Here is a 14,522-nt window from a genome sequence, read left to right as displayed (position 1 = left end):
GATATAAATACACCAGTTATATATATATATATATATATATATATATATATATATATATATATATATTGTTATATATGTTATTGTAGATTATAACAATATATATATATATATATATATATATATATATATATATATATATATATATATATATATATATATATATATTGTTATAATCTACAATAACATAGTTCATGTTTTTTTCAGTCTGATACACTGATTAAATGTGTCTAAATGTGATAATTAAGGTATAAATGATTTAAACGTATTTAAATTCATTTTTCTTTATTAATCATTTTATTTATTTATTTATTTTATTCAGTTTGTATTTATTTCTGAGTCAGTGCTTTGTTACGCTGGACGCCTCGGCGGCTCCTCACGTGAGCGGTGAGGCGGTGTGACGTGTGCGGCCAGCAGAGGGCGCGCGAGCTCTTCCGCTGCGCTCGGGACTGAGCTTCTGCCCATCTCCCTTTAATGTTCAAACATTAAAGATACGAGCTGTGTGTTCATGCACGCGCGCCTGATGTCATAACACTGTAATAAAGATCCCTGGAGAGACCACCCTCAGTCCTATATGCATCTATACCTACAAGAGGACTTAAATTGTATAAAAATGCAAAATAAATATGCAAAAAAATGTAATCAATACATAGATAAACAGACAGACAGGTATTGACTGATCTGACAGACATTATATTTATTAATAAACAGAGAGGGAGATTGATTGATAGATTGATTGATCAATTGACCAACAAGCAAGACAGACTGATAGATTGGTTGATCGATTGAATCACAGACAAGACATACAGACAAACAGACAGATAGATAGGGAAATGGATTGATGATTGACAAATCGATCAATCAACAGACAGACAGGTAGATTTGTCAATTGATCAACAGACAGATAGATACACAGACAAGAAGATTGATGTATCGATTAATTGACAGATAGATAGATAGATAGATAGATAGATAGATAGATAGATAGATAGATAGATAGATAGATAGATAGATAGATAGATAGATAGATAGATAGATATTAACTTAGAACTATAAAAAGACAAGGAAGAAGGGCGTGTTTGTTTCTCGTGCGCGTTTTGTGCTTCTCTTTATTCATGGTTTTTATTACTTTTTTATTCGTTAATTTTCATGAAGACGCCAGAAGCCGGTTCCTCGAGCTTGTGTTGGCCGGGAGGGGAGCGCGTGGAGGGCTTGGAGCGCGCGCGACCTTCGCCTGAAGCGCCCGTCCCGTTCCACTGCCCTCTCGAGCGCACCGGAGCCGGCGGGGAGGGGGGAGTTAGACTTACGTCATCAGCTCTCGCGCCTTTCTCCTCCTCCTCCAAAAGCGAGGTGTTGGCGCGAAGCGCGCGCAGTTGACTTGTAGGGTCCGTGGTTACCGGCTGTAGCCTCCCGGAGCGCGAGAGGCGAGAGGAACGCAGAACCGCGCTTCAGTCCACACGAGCCCTCCTGTACACTGCTTTACTAACATCAACGCGCGCGCATCTGTCTCAACGAGCCTCCCGAACCGTCCGAACCGAGCGCGCGCTCCAGCAGCACAGGGCAGATAGCAGGTAGATGATGACCGGCACGCGACCGTTCTCCGCGCTCACGCGGGCGGCATGGGAGCGTCGTTCACGAGCGGGTGTGCAGGAAGACTTTCCACGCGACTTCTCCTCTGAAACCAGTCCAGCAGATTGAATGAGAGCGGGTCCGGCGGTGGGAGAGCGCGAGCGGGTGTAGCGCGTGGCGCGGAGAGAGAGGCTGCGCTAAACTGAGCTGAGAGCGCGGAGATGTCGGTGCCGCTGCTGAAGATCGGGGTGGTGCTCAGCACTATGGCCATGATCACCAACTGGATGTCCCAGACGCTGCCCGCGCTCGTGGGGCTCAACAGCACGAGGCTGAGCGCTGCGCAGGGCGGACACCTGGACCGGAGCACCGGAGTAAGTGCATAACCGCCCTCCCTCCACCCCATTAATCCCCAACACCCCTCAACACCCCCCTCACTCCCCTACTCCACTGGGAGAGAGAGGGTGGGGGGCTTTTACCCCCCTGTACTCTATCTAATATACCCTAATAGCAAAGGAATGCTGGGATGCATCTCCCTTATGCATTGAAACAACGTTGATTTCTGACGTCAGAAATGATTCATTTGTATCGATTTTACGTGGATTCAACATTATGGTTTTATATGTGTTGTTTGTATTAAAATTAGTTTAAACTTGCATTAAATAGCAAATTCATATAGTTTGTATCTAATACTACAGCATGTATTGCGTTATTGTTCTTTTACTGTAGAAATTGACATTTTAATACCAATAATTCATCATTTATTGTAAAAATTATTATTCTTATGTGAGTGTAGATTAAGAGCCCCAACCATTTAAAACCTTTAAAATGAAGTTAATTCAATGTCAGAATTTTAACAGTAACTAAAATTAAAATGTAACTAAAAGAAAAAACACACTGCTAAATGTCAGGCTTATATTATTATTTTTAGTAGTAGTAGTAATAGTTGTAGTGAAATTTTCAGCATGAATGTCATTACTACGGATATCATTATTTAGTAGTTGTAGTAGACTTTTTTGTAATATTTTCGCTTTTTATTTTTTCTATATATTAGTGTATTATATTAGCATTAGTAATTTATGCAAGTTTTGTCACAATATATGACTTTTATTTTTATTGTAAATATTCAGCAGTTTATATTTATGTATTTGTGTGTATTTTGTTTTATATGGATATATTTTTTTGGAGGAGTGGGGTGGGGAACGAGGTGTTCAATCAGAAGGTTCTTTCTTTCTCCGCCTCATAGCAGCTTGTACTCTGGTCCCGCTTGTGCTGTTCTCTTAATGGAAACAGATCGGTTTGATGTAGCGACGCGTGCACAGCGTCCGGCTTTCACCCTCTAGATAATGAAATAGTGATAGAGAGATAGATATATAAAAGAGGGAGAGAGAGAGAGCAAGCAAAGGTGGATATAGATATAGATGATAAGAGTGTGGTCAAAGAGTGGAAGAGCTGAGAAAGAGAGAGCAAGAGACAAATGGACAAAGAGAGATATAGAGATACATATATGAGAGAGAGAGAGAGAGAGAGAGAGAGAGAGAAACTGGTGGGGAAATGCATTAATGGTAAGATATATGTTGTGAGAGAAAAAGAGAAAATGGTGAAAGGAGAGGACAAAGGACAATAGGTTGGTAAACACAGAGAGAAAGAGAGAGAGAGAGAGAGGATGGAGAGGTAGAGAAGGAGTGATGATCTGAAGGAGTTTTTCTGCTACTTGTCCTCCATTCACTCCCTCAAAAGGGGCTTGGCCCAGATCTCTGCAGAGCTCCTTTGTGAGAACATCCACTGTGAAAAACATTACATAAATACATTTAAAATTGAATTTGAATTTGAAAAAGAGTGATGGAGTGAGTCTCTGAAACAAGAAAAAAAGAGTGAGAGAAATAGAGATAGGAAAAGAAGGCAGGGAGGTAAAAAAAGTAAAAAGTGAATGAGTGAGAGAAGGAGAACAAGGTAACACTTAGAATTTAGAACATTTTAATGTTTTTAACGCTTCAGAAAGTTAGCAGATGCTGCGATGGAAATTATATATTTTTGGAAATGTTTAACAAATGCAAACAAAATGTTACCTTTTCAACATTAGTTGTTAAACAATTTGATAAAAAAAACTGCATAAAAAAGGGGAGTGGCTGGTGGTTAATGCAAAAAAATTGTAATCTGTTCTGCAATTGGGTTCAACAACCCTCTGGGCTAGAGAGCTACTAGTCTGTAGCACTTCATCCCATTACACTTCATTTTGACCTCCCAACCCCACCCCCTGCTTGTGGCCCGCCACGCAATGTCTTGGAAAATATCTGGCACACAGCCAAACCTAATTGCCGACCCTTGGTCTAGGCTGATCTCAAGCTAATTGGTGTCTGACTATGGCGAGTGTAAATGAGACATACAAGCTAGAAGACCAGCCTTCTTTTATATCAGCTGTGTGGTAAAATTTGAAGTTTTTAATAGTAAAGAACATCAAAGTCAACAAAAAAGTGGAGACTTCGGTGTTGCCTGTGCCTGTGGGGTCTCCTTTGTTCCACAACCATGATTTTTGGGCGTACTGTGTTTCACCTACCAAATGGCCACAGATGTTTGACTTACAGCTGCAAAGTTTTTGTAAAGGTAGTCAGTTTGATTGCAGATTGAATTGCACTTGACAAATACACGAGACCTAAAGTTTTTTTTAGGCTCGCTCTCCACTGCTACAAAGTTTTAGTCTGGGACATGACTACTAAAGAAAGTCTTGGTCTTAACTCTGACTTTGCGTGTGCTGTTTCAGTCTTGGACTGAAACTCAACTACAAAAAAGTCTTGTTCTTAACACTCAACTAACCCAAAATCTCATTGTTGATTTGAACGTGAACACAACAAAGACTTAGTCCTAGCCTTGGAATGGAATACTACAAAGTCTTGGATATGGATTTGAATACTTGAGCCCATGACAAACTTCACTACTGCAAAGATCGAAGGCTTTACTCTAAACTACCTCAAAGACTCATTCTTGATTTAGATTAGACAACTAAAAAGTCTCAGTCTTAGACTTGACCAATACAAAGTCTCAGTCTTGGACTCAAATGCAACAAAGTCCTAGTTTTAGACTTGATCAGTTTCTCAGGGGGCCCTGGGGTAATTTTCTCTTTTAGGGGGGGTCCTCTGAGAAAATTACAGGCTGAACTACATAATGTTTTTCGCTGAACTCTGTGGTCCTTCGGTAATTTTAGTCCGGACTTACATCTATGAGTTTCGTCACCTCGCGTTTAATAAAATAGCTATTAGTATAAAATATTTTTCACAGGCGCCCCCCTGAGAAAAAAAATCCATCTGGACAGGGAGTCTTGGACTCAAACACTATAATGGCTCAGTCGTGGACATGAATTTGACTACTAAAAGGGCTGTAATGGACTTGGAATTGATTGCTGTAAAGTCTCAGTCATAGACCGAGGCTTAACTACTTCTAGGTCTCGCCCATGACTTGGGCCCAATTACTATTATCTTCAGCCTTGAACTTTCCAATACACAATGTTTGTCTTGTTCTTAGATGTTTTTTACAGTTGCATTTATTATTCAGCACAGTCCTCTTGAAAAAGGGTGGACAATGAAAGGTGTTGTTAGAGGCTATTCTATTCTCAATCTGTCCCACCTGTCGGGTGTACTCTCCAGCTATGAACAAATAAATTCCTACTGTTGCTCCATGTTACACTACACAGAAACATGTAGGACCTTTTTATTGTATTTACTTTCCTGCTCGTACTACAGATATGTTTGACCAGTAGAAGTAGACATTGTTCACAGAGACCTTATCTAGCCAGCTAAATAAGATTCTGTGTATTCTAAGTATATTGCTTTGTTCATTGTGTTTGTTTGAGATATACTGTTAACCTGTAGAGATTACAGTTATGTTCAACAAACCTACAAGACCACTCTGGTAGATTTTAGAAAGAATATACTATATTAGATATTGCGGGGTATTACTCAAAAATACTACTTTCTGTTTAAAAGAAAACATCTTAGGGACTGCTGCTTTAAATGATCATTAATGATAAGATTTTTGAGCAAATTATGCCCCGTGTCACCCAGTCTGAAGGGTGTTTGGACAAGCTGTTAAAATTTCTGGATCTCGGAATGCTGTGGGAGAGCGTTGATGTGCTATTCATCAAAGCTAAATACTTTTTATCATGTTTTAATACACCAAAAGTCCATTTTACACCGGAGTTCTCCTTTAAAGCACCGACAGCTCTTGTTCTTATTTGAACTATGTAGTACGTTATGGTAATCTGTGTAGGATGTCACTTATCAATCTGTCCACCACCATTCCCCCAGTTGCTTTTTTTTTTTTTTTTTGCTGAACAGGTCATCACTGAGCTTCAGTTAAGTTCACTAACCATAGCTAGGTAATTTACCATCACCACTTGCGTAGTAGAGACTTGTATTTTGTACATTGAAACATAGATATTCACTGTTCAGCAACAGAGTAAGATTTGTCATCACTTGCCACTGTGTGTCAATCTGGCAACCAGTGTGAGCTTTACGCCTGGGACTGAAAACTCGATCCAGCGTTTGGAAATTGGACTCCTGTAGCCATTTGACACACTGGCTCTCATTTATTACTGTTGACTGTTCTTTTAAGTAATGACAAATAGGCTTGCATTACCTTGGGTACAACTAAGGAAGCACACACTTAACCTCTCTCTCTTGTTCTCTCTCTCTCTCTCTTTCTCTCTCTCTCTCTCTCTTTCCCTCAGGTGTTGCCTGCTAACCCAGAAGAGTCATGGCAGGTGTACAGCTCGGCGCAGGACAGCGAGGGCAGGTGTGTGTGTACAGTGGTTGCTCCGCAACAGACCATGTGCTCCAGGGACGCTCGCACCAAGCAGCTCCGGCAGCTTCTGGAGAAGGTAACCACGGCAACCGCCTCAGCACCATGTGACCTTTCACCCAGTAACCTGGTTGTCGTTTTGCCAGCTGTCACACCTCTTCCAGAGAATAATATGCCTTACACATAGACACACGCCCAGACGTGCACACACACACACACACACACACACACACACACAGATGCATACACACAGACTCGTTTTCTTGGTTAACCTTTCTCTCCAGGGACTGGTGTGACCTTGTGAGCAGGAAAAGGCTTTTATTGCATCTGACACTATGTGTGTGTGTGTGTGTGTGTGTGTGTGCATGTGAATGCATTTGTTGTCTATATGCAAATCCATAGCAACACACACACGCACACACACACATGTACTATATGGACTCATACAATTAATGAGATCCCATAGGAAGGCATCAGCCTCAATCATTAAAACAACACGAACATTATGTCATGCAATCATAGAAATGGAGAGAGAGACAGAGAGAGAGAAAGAGAGAGAGAGAGAGAGAGACATTTGTTTAATTTTTATTTTCAAAGAGAAATATGCAAATCAGTTGAACATCACTGAAGACTATTCTAACAGCTTTAACACAGTTGTATAAACACAAGGCTCTCCTCTACCTCCAGCCAGTGTTTTTTCAATGTACTGTAATTATTAACAGCCTTCAAAGATACACAAACATATTAGATTTAAAATATCGCAGACGCAGAGAACATTAGTCTTCCTGATACTGAGCTACCATTGGTTGAGAAGGTTGCTTGCATTGTTTGGTCAACATTAGCGTTGTAACGCTATGTGTATTCTTTACGAAGCATCACGGTATGGTACAGTACACAGGCCGTCTATAGAAGACTTGCGAAACCAATGAATGTAATGCGGATCTACTGTTCACAGGAGTGTTGCACCTGTTCACAGGAAAGTGTAGCTGTAGCACTGTTGCTATTAGCAACTCGCTACTGACTTAGCCTGCCCTGAAAAGTTTAGCTCTGAGCACACGGGCTGAGTATGGCCACTGGAAACTGTTACGGTGACACGGCCATCCGCAAATGTGATTGGTCCGCTGGGCCTCGCGTTCCCACCCACACATTCCCGCCTAGTGCTGTGCGATATGACGATAAATATTCCCTATCGTTTCTACAGTAATTTCATCAATTATTCATGCAAATATATATTGCCGTGGTCACTTTGCATAAACTCGGTTTATATAAGTGATAATAAAGTATTCTTCGCAAAAAAAACTTCATAATGTGGTTTTGCGACATGATGCTGCTTTGCGTTATTTGACGGACACTTTAAAAAATGTTGATTGAGTTTATTTTGATAGCTCAATTTAAATACCTGTATAATTAAAAAAAATTAGCTTCTATATCTGCCTCATCTGTTTTCATTTGATATATATTGCTGCACCAAAAGGTAGTATTTCTCATTTGTGAAAGTTTGGTTTAATGTCACTTTGAAATGAAGTAATGATATTATTTTGTCATATGTTTCGAAGAATAACTGAAAATATACTTAAATTCGATATATCATGATATATATCGCAATTGTGATATAAAAAATTCCATATCGTGATATACGATTTTTCCCATATCGTCCAGCACTGTTGCCGCCTTCGCAGAGCCGCTGATACGCACATGCAGAAGTATAAATGCGCTTCTCTACGTAGCCCACTCTCGCTAGATATGTGTACACTACAGCGTAGGTTAGACGCATAAGTATAAATTGGCCGATATGGCCCAAAAAAAAAGAGGGAGGGAGGGAAAGAGGAGTGGGGGAATGCGCGGGAGGAAGGGAGAGAGGGGCGGGGTGCGCGCAGGAGAAAGGGGTGGGGCTAAGCTCAGTACAGAAGCCCACAGAGGCGCGTCAGTGTTTTTTTCATAAAAACACATCGTCCTTAACTGTAAATTTGAATCAATCGATAAAACCGATTAATCGCCCAGCTCTAGTCCCAAACAATTGCTGAAGTATTTTCAAAGCACATTTTTTTTTTCAGTTTGGAGCCTACTGTAAACCTGTATAAACATACAGAGGAGAGTAAAACAAAACATGGTTATAATGAAGTTCCATTGTTATTATAAAGTTAATAAAGGTGAGGCTATAAAGAATGTCCAAAATGTACCGTAAACCGTGGAGTTTATACTGTGGGATGAACCGAACTGTGAATTTTCTGTATCGTTACACCCCTAGCCAATACATAAAGTGACCAACATTAGCAACTGTCAGCAGTGTGACAAAAGTTAGGGCCTCATAAAACTTATTTTTTACACATTCTTGAACATTTTCCATTGTTCAAAGACCTACCTGTAAGCTTTAAAATTTAGGATTTTTAGAGACTTCTGTACAGATCGTGTCTTATGTTATTGGTCAGAACTTGCAAGGATGTTCTGACCCGGCCAAGCACAGGTCAGTTTCCTGTGCTGAGATGCGCAGAAGTACTGCGTCATTAAAATATCAATTCGCCGAAGTCAGAGCACACCTGGTTCTTAAAGGGAATGCGAGGCAAGTGACACGTTGATTGGTTTATTGCATGTTATGTCCATGATTGCACACCTCTGATAAGGTGTACATGCTTTTCCCATGTTTCGAGGTGCTCAAGGCATACTTTTCCCGTTGTTACGATAGCAAAGACATACTGATACTGACTATATGATGTTGCGCAGTGCGTGGTTGAAGGCTTACTTATAAATCGCTAAAATAGGGCCTAAATGCAATTTTTTCCACATTTCTGTTGTAGCTCATCCTATAGCTTGTGTTGCTTGTTAATGTGCTTTTCCACAGCATGGTACCGACACTACTTACTCTACTTGTACTTTACTATTCTTTCATTATCATACCTAGAACTCCCTGTCCATTTTTTATCCACCACCACAGCTTCCCCAGAATGTAGCTGTGAGAATAGTGGCACAGACTGGATGAGTGACAGTTTTCTCTGGCTAGTGTGTTCTCTGCAAGGTTTACACATTACTAAAAAGTACCCAGTTCCATGTAGCAATAAGGGAAAAGCAGAACAGCCAAAAGTAGAGTTGAGTCAAGTAGTGGAAATTTTCATAAGTTTTATATGTTGATGATGAAATAATGATGTTATTTAGCATTAAAAAGCAACTTTCTGAATTCCCATGCCTCCATTGCTTCCATAATATCCCTGAAAAAAGCATTATTAATTGAATAGAATGTCCTAAAGGAGCTTTACAAAAGCCTAAGATCACCATGTCAATTGTCAAGCATGGAGCTGGTGAGCTCCTTCCAATACATTTAGGACAAATTGAGGTGGTAGAACTAATTGTCCAGCACCTAATCAGGGTTTTTCTTGTTGCTGAAGCAGTCAGTTCAATTCAGGTCAAAGAAATTGATTTGATGTAATGACCCTTCCCTCTAAGGGTCCATCAAAATGCTCTCTACAGCACTGCAGTCACTGGTTATCAGTCCAGAGACTTTAGAACTCCAGAACTTTTCCAGATGTAAATTGGAAAACAGATGATGTGAAGATTTATTCTCAAAATTGAGATCTTCCGAGAAGATTCTGCTTCTCCAGACTAACTAGCACTGATATATTGGTTTGTTTTAACCTCCTATAAATGGTTCTACCCACTGTGTTCGTGTTACAGGTGCAGAACATGACCCAGTCAATCCAGGTCCTGGACCAGCGGACGCAAAGGGACCTTCAATACGTGGTGAAGATGGAAGACCAGCTTAGAGGCCTGGAGACCAAATTCAGACAAGTGGAGGAAAACCACAAACAAAACCTTGCCAAACAATACAAGGTACGCTACAGCACCTGCACAGAGGACATCCCATAATGTGCACACTGGGGCATGACCGATATGAACCTCTTTGACACAAAAACTTGATAATATTGACCGATTCGATACGACATGCGACAGTATCCCCTAGAACAGAGAGAATACCCAACAAAACCCACCAACTCTGTGATAAATTAAACCATTATTGATTGTTTAGGGACATTTTTGGACAATAATACAGTTGCCATTACCATAGTTGACATCTAAAGCTTTAACTGTGCTGCAATTAGCTTGCTTTCCTGGGTAGCTTTTAGGGCCGTGCCAGTTTTGGCCTACATTAACCTTGCATTACTGTATCCCAACCTATAAATACCAGAATTAAGCCACATTTGGCCCAAAATCTGTTACCTTGCTTCCACAGCTAGGCTATCATTGCCATTATCTGGGGTAGCTCCTAGAGCTTGGCCAGTTTTGGGCCACAATCCACTTGCCATTGCTATATCCCAAACTGTATTTACCAGACTTAGGCCACATTTGGCCAGAATTAGGACAAAATTGCTTCAACATGTGGGCCAGTTTTGGCCAGTAATACAGTTGTTAGTACCATACTAACGCTAATACTAACTATGCTGCAATCAGACCAGAATCATTGGATGTCTGTGGTGGCATCTAGAGCTGATTAAGTTTTTGGCCACAATACACATGACATTGCTAAATTGGACCACATTTGACACAGAATTAGTCTGTAATCTGAAGTGGCTTTAACAGTAATACAGTTGTCATTGCTATTGTTGTCCTCTAAAGCCTCAACTGGCCTGCAGTTAGCCCAAAACTATTTGCTATCTTGGCTGGCTTCTACATCTGGGTCAGTTTTGGGTCACAATACCCCTGAAACTGGTGAATTAGGCCAAATTTGGTCTACAGTGGTTTGGTATTTGTAGGGGCTTCAGTAATACAGTTGTAATTGCCATAGTTGTTCTCTAAAGCTTTAACTAGACTGCAGTTAGCCCAAACCCATTTGCTGTGTTGGGTGGTTTCGAGAGCTGGGCCAGTTTTAGCCCATAATACACTTGATACTGGTGAATTAGGCCACATTTGGGCTGCAGTGGTCTGGTATTTGGAAAAAGCCAGGACAATTTTAGCCAGTAATACAGTTGTCAATGCTATAGATGAGCCCTAAAGCTTTAACACTGCTGCATTCAGACCAGAATCATTCAAAATCTGTGGTTGCTTCTAGAGCTGGGTCAGTTTTGGGCTACAGCACAGTTGATACTGATAAGTTAGGTCACATTTGGCCTAAAAGTATCTGTTATCTGAAGTGGCTTCAACAGTCAGTTGAGAACAGAGTCAGTTTTGGTCAGTAATACGTTTTTATTGCTGAAGTTGAACCCTAAAGCCATTTGATATATGGGATGGGTTCTAAAGCTTGGCACAGGTGAATTAGGCCACCTTTGGCCTACTGTCTGTTTTCTGGAGTGGCTTCAGCAGCTGGGCCAGTTTTGGCCAGTAATACAGTTGTCATTGCCATAGTTGTCCTCTAAAGCCTTAATAGGACTGCATATACCCCAAAACCGTTTGCTATCTTGGAAGGCTTCTAAAGCTGAGCCAGTTTTGGGTCACAATACACTTAACACTGGCGATGTAGGCCACATTTGGCCTAAAAACGTCTGTTATCTGGAGTGGCTCAACAGTTGGGTCATTTTTGGTCAGTAATACAGTTATCCTTGCTGTAGTTGACCCTTTAAGCCTCAGAGGGGCTGCAATTCGCCCAAAACCATTTGCTATCTTGAGTGGCTTCTAGATCTGGGCCAGTTTTAAGGCCACAATACACTTGATACTGAAGATTTAGGACACATTAGGCCTACAATTGTGTGTTACCTGAAGAGCCTACTACAGCTGGCCCAGTTTGGTCAGTTATAAGTTATCATTGCTGTAGTTGACCCTTAAAGTCTCAACTGGACTGGACTTAGCCAGAAACCATTTGCTCTTGTGTCTTGGGTCACTTCTAAAGCTGGGCAGTTGTAGGCCACAATATATTTAACATTGCTAAATTGGGCCTTATTTGACCCAAAGTTAGTCTGGTATCTGGATGGGCTTCTACAGCTGGGCCAGTTTTGGCAAATAATACAGATGTCAGTGCCATAGTTGACCCTTAAAGCCTCAAATGGACTGCAATTAGCCCAAAACCATTTGCTATCTTGGCTGGCTTTTAGATCTGGGCCAGTTTTACGCCACAATATATTTAACAGTGCTGAATTGGGTCACATTTGAATTAGTCTGGTATCTGGTCTGGTATCTGAAGGTGCTTCTACATCTGGGCTAGTTTTGGCCAGTAATACAGTCATTGCCATAGTTGTTCCCTAAAGCCTCAACTGGACTGCGATTAGCCATGAACTATTTGGTTGGATTGTAAAGCTAAATATTTTGTTAAATTGGGCCATATTTGGCCTACAGTTGTCTGGTATCTGGAGAAACTTCTACAGCTAGGTGCTGAAATTAGCCCAGAATAGATTGCTAGTTCTAGAGCTGAGCCACAATACACTTGACATTGCTGATTTGAGCCACATTTGGCCCAGAATTAGTCTGGTATCTGGAGGGGCTTCTAAAACTGGACTTGTTTCTCCGGTAATATAAATCATGTATTGACATTACTCACTCGTAAATACGAGTCCCGAGCCATATTTGGTCCAAAATCATCTCTAATCTTGTGTGGCTTCTATAACTCAGACAGTTTTGGTTAACAATAATCTTCTTATTGCCAAATCTGACCTTTCTGGTAAGTTTGGTTCTGTTTATAAACCTGTACGGTTTAAGAGGTTAAAATCGATCACTACTTTCATCATCTGAATGTTTTATCGGTCAGACCCTAGTGTACATAAACAACCACACATGCTACCAAAGTACATCAGGTGAAAAACACATATTTACACACACAGACTCCAGAGAGACTGAGGTTAATCTATCATTCGCTCCAACGACCATGTCATAATTTCCCCCAGACTGACTGTAATTAAATATTAACTGAATGGGGTCAGCTGGACTGGACTCCTACTCTTAGCAGCAAGTGGAGGGCAGCAGAATTGGTCAGGGATGGACTCGTGCCCAGTTTGACACTTTTTTTTTTTAATAGTCCAGAATTTTTTCATCACTTGCCCGGGGGAGAAATGTGCTCTCTTGAGTTGGAACCCTTTCAGAAACAATAATATGGCACTGCCAGAACGAGTCACAGTCAGCGTTAGATTGCCTGACCTCTGTGCTTGCCAAGAAGTGGAGTAAATAGTGTTATACATATTTATTAGTATGTGTAAAAAGTTAGTATGTATTAAAATATTTTATTTCCAGAACTGTTGACATCCCTTCTTAGTAAAAATAATAAATGTCCACAAATTACTGCAGCACGGAAAAGCATTCAAAATAGTTATGCGATTAGTTTCTTAGGGGAACATCTGTGAAAAATATTTCACGCTTCTACTCACTGATAAAACTCTTGTGTCTGAACTGTACCATTTAATAACTCCTCCATTTCCACTCGCTGTTGTTTTTACATGGATCTCTGTGGAAACGCACGCCCAAAGTGTAATTACGGTGCGTGGCAGTGGACAAATAGCTATTTTATTAAACGTGAGATGACAAAACTCAGGGATGTGCATCTGGACAGGAATAAAAAAATTCCTGACAACCACAGAGTTTAGCAAAAAGTGATGGGGAGCAGAAATTAGCTTGGTGAAACAGGAAAGTTAGCTAGCTAGCTAGCTGCTGAAATGAAGTACTGTTGATTTTTAATGCTTGTTATGAACAAAATGACCATAAAACATTGAAACAACATAATAAACTGTGGTAACATGGCGGTTATCTTTATTTATAACAAGGAAAATACTCACATTTGTGGATTTCTTTGGCTGTTTCTGCCTTCATCTTGCTAGTGATTCTCATAGCCCTCACTTTTAAGTGCCCTACAAAAGTCATGTAGCTCTAACCAGATTATAAGGCACACTATCAATAAACATCTATTTTCTGGTCTATTTTCATACATAGGATGCACCGGATTATAAGGCGCATTTTAAGCCACAATATTAATAGGAAACATGGGTGTCGCACCGTAATCTGCAGCATAATGTCTCTCCTGAAAACGGTTTATTTGGGTGAATAAAGCGCTTCTGTTTATTTTTTACAGTAAGCTTAGAGTTCCAGTATTTTTAACAGCGTGGTTAGCAGCAGCGCTAGCCATGGTTAGCAGCACTTAGCGCTAGTAAATGTCGCCTAACATAGCTACAATGAGGAGCCCTGAGTGTTCCAGTAAGTCAGGGCGATATTAGTTAGCGGTTCATCCCACGTAGCTTGTTTTAACACGGTAAATACACAAG

The 14,522-nt window shown here is 40.6% G+C and overlaps 1 protein-coding gene across 2 annotated transcripts in view; it reads left to right on the top strand.

The window, feature by feature from the left end:
• Window positions 1-14,522, top strand: part of olfm1b (olfactomedin 1b) — a 66,887-nt gene that overhangs the window by 24,922 nt on the left and 27,443 nt on the right. The window contains exons 1-3 of one of the 2 annotated variants that reach the window (XM_007232916.4): window positions 1,235-1,937; window positions 6,287-6,436; window positions 10,024-10,179. In XM_007232916.4, coding sequence (XP_007232978.1) covers window positions 1,788-1,937; window positions 6,287-6,436; window positions 10,024-10,179 — 456 coding nt within the window. In that variant the 5' untranslated portion in view covers window positions 1,235-1,787. Of the gene's footprint in view, window positions 1-1,234; window positions 1,938-6,286; window positions 6,437-10,023; window positions 10,180-14,522 lie in introns of those variants that run through there. The other variant, XM_007232917.4, reaches the window with a different exon arrangement.

Source organism: Astyanax mexicanus, chromosome 17 (assembly GCF_023375975.1).
Source record: "Astyanax mexicanus isolate ESR-SI-001 chromosome 17, AstMex3_surface, whole genome shotgun sequence".
Taxonomy (NCBI): Eukaryota; Metazoa; Chordata; class Actinopteri; order Characiformes; family Acestrorhamphidae; genus Astyanax; species Astyanax mexicanus.
The sequence above is the reverse complement of the archived record's forward strand: the minus strand, read 5'-3'. Positions and strand labels throughout refer to the sequence as shown.